This window comes from Delphinus delphis, chromosome 8 (genome assembly GCF_949987515.2).
Source record: "Delphinus delphis chromosome 8, mDelDel1.2, whole genome shotgun sequence".
NCBI classification, from domain to species: Eukaryota; Metazoa; Chordata; class Mammalia; order Artiodactyla; family Delphinidae; genus Delphinus; species Delphinus delphis.
Window position 1 is genome coordinate 109,153,966 of NC_082690.1, and position 7,881 is coordinate 109,161,846.

At 60.2% G+C, this 7,881-nt stretch overlaps 1 protein-coding gene across 1 annotated transcript in view; it reads right to left on the reverse strand.

Moving 5' to 3' along the window:
• Positions 1–6,195, reverse strand: part of LSP1 (lymphocyte specific protein 1) — a 34,455-nt gene extending 28,260 nt beyond the window's left edge. Inside the window, exon 1 of the mRNA XM_060019512.1 lies at positions 6,049–6,195. Within this exon, the coding sequence (XP_059875495.1) occupies positions 6,049–6,113 (65 nt within the window). The 5' untranslated portion in view covers positions 6,114–6,195. The remainder of the gene's footprint in view (positions 1–6,048) is intronic.
• Between the last annotated feature and the right edge of the window lie 1,686 nt (positions 6,196–7,881).

Here is a 7,881-nt window from a genome sequence, read left to right on the forward strand (position 1 = left end):
ATCAATTCACACATTATCCATCCAAACATCCCTCCATTCATACATTTATCAATCCATTCATTCACTCATCCATGCATACATCACCCATCCGTCTATCCATCCATCTGCCCATTATACATCCATCCATCCACTCACCTATCCATCCACCCATCCATTTACCCAAAATTCATCTATCCAATCACCCGTCCATCCACCCATCCATCCATCCAACCATTCACTCATCCATTCATCCACCCATTCAGCCATCCACTAATCCACCCCTCATCCATCCATCCATCCATCATCCATATATTCACCCGTCCATCCACACATTCATTCATCCATAATCCATCCATCCATCCATTCATTCATCCATCCATTCACCTGTCTTCTCATCCATCCACCCATCATCTATCCATCCAACCATCCCTTCATTCTGTACCCATTATTCTACCCAACATTCATCTATACACTCATCTATCCACTCATCCACCCACCCATCCATTCACCCGTTCATTCACTCATCCATCCATCCATCCATCTGTCCGTCCATCCTTCCATCCATCCATTCATTCATCCAACCATCTACCCATCATCCATCTATTCATCCACCCTTCATCCTTCCATCCATTAATTCACTCATCCATCTACCTATCCATCCGTCCATCATCCATCCATCCATCCACCAACCTATATCCATTCATCCACCCATCCATCTACCCACCACTCATCTGTCCCATCACCCATCCATCCATCCATCCATCCATCCATCCATCCATTCACTCATCCATCCACCTATTCATCCACCCACTCATCTATCCACCCACCTATTCATCCATTTACCCACCATGCATCCATCCATCCTTCCCTCCATCTACTCATCCATCCACCTATCCATCCATCCACCCATCTGTTCAAACATCCACCCTCCCACCCATGCATCCATCTTCCCACCATTCATTCATCCATCCATCTACCCATCCATTCGCTCACCCATCCGTCCCTCCATCCATTCACTCATTCACCCATTTACTCATCCATCAATCCCTCCATCCATCCATCTACCTATCCATCCACGCTTCATCCTTCCATCCATCCACTCATCCATTCATCCACCCATCCACCTCTCCATCCATCCACCTATCCCTCTACCCTTCATCCTTCCATGCATCTATTCCCTCTTCCATCTATCCATCCAGTCACTCATCCATCCACCCACTCATCCATCCACCCATCCATCTACTAACAATTTATCTATGCAATCACTCATCAATTCAGCCATTATTAGTCTGTCCAACCATCCATTCATCCATCCACCCATCCATTCACCCATCTATCCAACCATCCATCCGTCCACCCATTCATCCACCCATCTGTCCCTCTACCCATCATCCATCCATCTACTCACTCATCAATCCACCCATCCATCCATCCCTCCATCCACCTATTATCCATCCATTCATCCATCCATCATCCAGTTGTTCCTGCTTCCTACCTTTCTTCATCTACCTTTTCTTTCATTCACACTTTTCTCTCTTGTCGAGCCTTTTTTCTTTCTTCTGTGACTAAGACATGGCTCATAAGCTTGTGGCTGAAGAACATAAGAGAGCATACCCTCTCCCCAGTAGGCTGAGTACCACAATAGAACTTAAATAGAGGCTGGAGAGGGAGGGATCTGCCCTCTTGTTCAGATGTTCTCAACACACACACACACACACACACACACACGAGTCCACGCTTATAGAGCTGTATCCCAAAGAAAGGTGCATTAAGCAGTGAGAGCCCATGGGGGGTGGGGTGCAGAAGAGGGGTCAGGGCTGGTGGTTTCAGTGGCTTCTGGGAGACTCCAAGTAGAGTGGTGTTACTGAGTACTCATCTGTCTTATATGTGCCTAGGTCCAGCAAAGGGAGAGGAGCCAGGGTGGTGTAGTGGTGGGTATAGAGATGAAGCTGGGATTTGGGGAAGGACTGAAGGCTTCTTTCCAGATTCCTCTAGAATCAACTAGCTAGGTGCATCTGTCCCATGTCCCATTTATCTTTCGAAGGGAGGCAACTGAGAGAGGAGGAGAGGGTGAGCTGGCAGCCTTGGGACCTCAGAAGGGAAACCATCAACAAAGCAGTTTCCTCTCCCTAGGGAGGAGGGGGTACAGACACCTTCAGAGTGAGGGGTTTGTGCTTTTCCCTGGGAGCAGGAAGGAACAGCATCTGTGATACCACCTGCCAGGCATAGAGCAGGGCAGTGAGCCTCTTGTCCTCACCAACAGCTCCTGGGGTAGTGGGGAAGCCGAGGCTGTACCCACCACTACTACCCCCCAGTTACTGTCACCCCCACCCTCTGCCGGCTGTCCTTGCTGACCTCTGCAAATGCCCACCCCCAGAGCTGGCCCTGCTCCAGGCTCTGAGGCCAGAGCCCCGAGGTCCTCCCACTCCTACGGGGTGAGGTGGACTCAGTTCCTAGGTTCCCAGACAGCCCCTCCCTGCCAGCCAGTGAGACCAGACAGTGCTCCCCCTGCTAACCCACCAACTCCCACCTTCCCGGCTTGGAGACAGTTAGCTGATGGAGTTTGGACAGACTGGCCTGACCCCGGGAAAGGGCCGGGGCTTTCCTCTCCCGCCACCACCGCCACCGCCCACCCCCACCCCCCCTTATCTGCCTGTGTCTGGCACTGCAGGGCTGTGCTGTCTGGGCAGTGTTAGGAGGCCTGATTTTCTCAATCCTCTTATCTCCTATAAACTCCACACCCGCACAGGCCCCAGCCCCCTCCCTTCAGGCTCATGGGTATGGGGGAAGGGGCAGGGGCTGGGCTGGCTTCCCAACCACGGGCCTGGATTCCCGTTTGGCTGAACATCCCCTGGCCCTGCACCCCCAGCCTGTGCTTTCCCCTCTAAGTCTCAATTCATCATCGGCAGAGAGGGTCTGACTCTGTCTGCCTCGGTTGCACTCAGGGTTTGGGGAGTTTTGGGGACTCCCCTCACTGGTTGTCTTATGGCCCAGGGCCCCCCTAGAAAGAGGATCCCCAGATGCAAAGGGCTCAGGGCTGGGGCCTGAGAGAGAAGCTGAGGGCTCCTTTCCAGGTGGCTCTGGAGAGGACCAGCTCATTATAGCCAAGCTAAGTCCCCTTTCTGCTTTGGAGGAGGTCCCTAGGGGTGTCTTCTGAGCTGTACCCTATTCGGGGTGGCCCTCGTCTTCATGGGAACCTCAGGGACCAGCAGTGGTGGGGTTATTGAGCACCTACGAGGGGCAGCCCAGACACCCCTGGGTCACCCTGAGTCCTAGCCGGGTCGCAGGGGGCCTGGGCTCCCCAAGGAGCCGCTGCAGGGAAGCCGCGTTAGGAAACACATGCTAGCAGCAGGCTCAACCCTTAAGCCTCAGCTTCTGCCCCTGGAAAGGGAGGCCCTAGCACCTGCCTCACTGGCTGTACAGTGAGGACCTTGGCTTGCAGAGCTTGGCGAGGCTGGCGTGGCTGAGTGACTGCTGAGTACTGTGACTCTGACCGTGTACATGGGGAAACTGAGGCCTAAGGGCCAAGGCGCAGTCGCCCCAGAAAGTACTAGGCCAGGTGCAGCAGCCGGTGCCGTGTGCCCTGGGGCTCTGTGCCCACCCGCCTCCTACCGCCTGCACCTGGAACTCAGAGCCCAGGAGAGCAAAGGCAACACTCACGGCCCCACGCCTGCCAGCTCCAGGGGCCTCTTGCTGCTGTCAGGACCCTCATCTGACAGGGGCCTGGAGACCACCCTGTCATCCGGGCCAACCAGGGAGGGGCTGGGCTGCGGCAGGGGGCGGCCCAGGGGGCTTACAAGCCTATCTCCCGGCGGCAGCAGGAGTCCTGCCTGGGTGCAGACAGGGGAAGGGCCCAGCGTGGTTCCGTCCGGCCTTGGGGAGGGTTGGGGTGCACATGGGGCCCCCGAGGGGTCTGGGGCAGTCTGAGGGGATGGCCCAAGTTGGCCAGTTGGAGGGGCACGGCCTGCCCTGGATCCACAGACCTGAAAGCCCCCATGGGCAGCAATGGGGGGCAGGGGGGCAGGGGGGCAGGTCTCACCTGCTCGGCTCCGACCCCAGCAGACCCTGGCTGTCCTGGGGGCCCCTGGGCGGGGCTTCCCAGCCTCAGTCCCCTGCCTAGGCGTCGGGGACTTTCTCCCTCACCTCGGACAGGAAAATCCCTGCTTCCCTTAGTCACCTTGTGAAACGAGAACCCCACCCACCCTGGGTCTCAGTTTCACTCTGAAATGTCAGCGGCACACCCACCCCCGTGGGGGTGATGTCGCTGGGGCGCCCAGGCTCCAAGGGCCTGGGGGTGCGTCCAGCCAGTTCTCCAACCGAGCCCCCGATGGACCCCGCACAGGTGCAGCCCGAGGCCCGGGGACAGGCACCAGCGCGCCGCCGCGACCTGGGCTGGCGGCCGTGCCCTCCACCGCCGCCTCCCTCTCCTCGGCATGCACGACAGCTGGGAAGGGGGTCAAGGAGGGGGCCAAGGAGGGCCAGGCCCTGCCAGGCCGCTCAAGCCGTGCCCTTCTATGGGCATGAGGTGGCTGGAGGCGCCCAGGGCCGGACAGCGCTGACGTACGGAGCCGTTTCTGAGCGGGGACACAGCTGTTCCCCAGTCACCTGCTGTGTGTGGAGCGACCTGCCTCCCTAGAAGGATGGGGCTGTCTTCAGGGCACAGAGCCTGGGCCGTGCCCCCCTCCCCTCCTTGGCGGCAAGCGAGCAATGGGTCCCGTCTAGCATGCCCTTCCCCCACAACAACAGCCCCCCGCCGGATCCCAGCTGCCCAGCCTCTCCACTCCCCCAGGGCTCGGCCCCCTGAAGCCCCCGCACCAGGTCCCCGTGGTATTCAGCATGGAGAAGACAATCTTCCTCCGCACGCACGCACACACACACACACACACACACACACACACGCACGCACGCACGCCCTGCACACATTTCTGTCCTCTCGTTATCGATAGAGGCAGCATCACAGAATCACGCAGAAGAGCTGGGCTTGGATCCACTTTGCAAGTCAACCCTGAGGCTGTGGGGAGCCCTGCCTTCGGGGGCTCAGCGGGGGTCCTAGTGGGACCCCCTCCGCCAGCAGCAGCTCTGGGGCAAGCGGGGGCCGGCCCTGGGCGGCTCCAGCCCCGTGCTGTGGCTGCACATGTCCCCCAGCCTGGAGCCCCTGCTCCTTCCCTTTGGCTCGCGGGGGCAGAAGCCGCAGCCCCTGCCCCCTTCCTCCTGGGCTGGTGGTCTCTCTCCACACAGCTCCCACCCCTGACTGTCAGAACACGTGTCCCTCCCGAAGCCCTGACCACTCCCATCTCTCTGGCACCTGCCCCCTGGGGCAGTCGGACCCCCACGGTGTGGCTCAGCGTGGATGCCTGCCCTCAGCAGCCCTCCCCCAGCCAGGGACCCTCCTCCTCTGCCCCTGCACAGGCCCGGGTGGGGGTGGGGGGCCGCGGGGAGTGCGCCTCCTGAGGGAGCCTGGGTCCCATAGCTCCTCTGCCCAGCTCTGGCTGCGGCCACACGTCTGGGCCTTCTCGCTGGCAAGCCGCACAGCCTCGGCTCGTGTCCCCTCACATCCCACCCCCGACCAACGGCGCCTGCCTGGCGCTCAGAACCTGCGGCAACCTCGGCCTCCAGCAGCACCGGGAGGGGGCAGCCTGGGGGAGGGGGCCCGGCCAGGCCTCCGGCACAGGCTTTGAGGATCCCGAGGCCAGGCTTCCTGGCCTGGGGCCTCCCCACCTCCTGCCCACACGGCTTCGGCACTGCCCGCTCACGGCCTGGTTTCTTCCCCGGGTGTCCAGGCCACATCCTGGACCTGTACCAGGCGTCCAGGCTTCCTGGTCCTGGGTCAGCATCCCACTAGCTGGTGGGGAACCCGGACTCTCCCAGTGAGACCCAGCTGCAGAGGCAGACAGAAGAGGCGTCTTCCTGCCCTGGGTGAGACGGGGTCCCCTGCAGCCTGTGTGCCTCCCCTGAGCCCCAAGGGTGCCATTGGGCTCCGAGTTAAGCATCCCCCCCCTCCACCGGCAACGTGTACAGGCCAAGGTTTCTTGGGCCCACAGCGCTCACGCGGCCCGGCCCGGGCCTTACCCTGTGCCTTCCTCCACCAGCAGCTCCTCGGAGCCAGGGTGGCTGGGAGCTTCCGCCATGGCCATGGGCTGGGGCTGGCTTCTGGCTGGTCCCTGCTGGTCCCTGCTGTGCGTGTGTGCTGCAGCTCTCAGCGCTTCCTGGGGCGGCTGCCCCGGAGCCTCCCCTCACCCCCAGCCGGGTTTCACTTCCCCCTTCTGGCGGCAGGTTGAGGTTTGGAGCATATCGGAGCTTGGGTTGGGGTGTTGTTTTTTAATCTGTTGCTGTAAGAGGAGAGGAGAAAAAAAAACAGCTATCAGGAAACGTTAAGCAAGTTGCAGGGGCCTGGAGGGCACAGAGGGACGGGTGGAGGCAGACGTGGGTGCAGGGGTGCAGGGGCTGGGACTCCCTGGGCCCCCTGCAGCCCTGGCCCCGAAGCCCACCTGTGCGTGGCTGGTGGCCCCAAGCACAGGGCGCCGTCCTGGTCCCCGAGCCTCCACGTTAGGCATGGTGACCTCTCTGGAGGGAGATGCTCTGGGTGTGTGCCCAGAGCTCGGACACTCTTACCCCAGAGCCTCGGGCCATCGCCTGGCTCACCCCTCACTGGTCTGTGTTCTCCAGGCGATTTCTGGGGCCCAGCATGAGCTGCCCCGTCTGCAGGCCCCACGTCTTCTCTTGCCGTTTTCTTTACTTTCCTGAACTATTGGGGTCCCCAGTCTCTCTGCTGCCCCTGGACTCTGCCACCTCCTGCACTCAGGGGGCTCGGAACTGGCCCTCGCCTGCCAAGCATTCACCAGACCCCGGGGTCCTCCAAAGCCTGCCCTCTCCCCCCTCTGCCCATCCCCACCCTCGAAGGCCCAGAAACGACTCATGCCTCCTGTTAAGGGCTGAACTGTGTCCACCAAATTCATAGGTTGGAGTCCTCATGGCCAGCACCTCAGAATGGGACTTTATTTGGAAATAGGGTCATTGCAGATATAATCAGTTAGGATGTCATTAGGGTGGGTCCTCATCCAAGGTGACTGGCGTCCTTATAAAAAGGGGAAATTTGCAGGCAGGCTTGCCCGCCGGGAGACGCCATGTGAAGACGAAAGCGAGATGGGGGTGGCGCGTCTACAAACCAAAGGTCCCCAGGAAACCACCAGAGGCTGGGGGAGGGGCCCAGAGCAGGTTCTCCCTCAGAGCCCAGGAGGAGCTCCCGTGGCACCTCCAAGACTGGGAGACGTTGGAGCCGCCCCATCTGACACTTCCTGGGGCCTAAGAGCGGGAGACACCCCGTTCTCCATGCGTGGGAGGTGGGAGCGCATGGCGGCCATGCCCGAGGATGCCCCGGATCCTCCCCTCACCCCCAGCCGGGTTGCAGTGCCCTCCATGGTCATCCAGGCCTCCCCCCCTTGCCCTCATCTCCCGTCTTGCCATCCGGGCCCCGTCCCCTCCCCTCTCAAGCTCCAGCTCCTGCTCTGAGACTCTGCTCTCCCCAGCACTCAGCTCCTCTCCAGATCCCAGGGCCTCTTCCCATCCCTCCAGCCTCTGCGCCCCCACTGATCCCATTTGTGTGTGTGAATCTAGAAGCTCTCACACCTTCAAACAAAAGCGCCCTGGACCCGCCCTTCTCACTCCTCCCTCCAAGGTCAGCAAGAGGCATCCCTGGGGACCCAGTGTCCAGGTTTGGGGGCCTTTGTGCCCTGCTGGCAGGTTAAGCAGAGCCGGACTTCCTCAGAAGAACTAAGAGTCCACCCAAGAAGCAGACATGCCATCATCTGTTCCATTGGCATCGTTCACTCAAACTAGAGGGGCTGTTGGGAGGGCAGAGACCCCTTGTAGTCCCCCCTCTCTCTCCCAAGCCCGGTGCAGTGT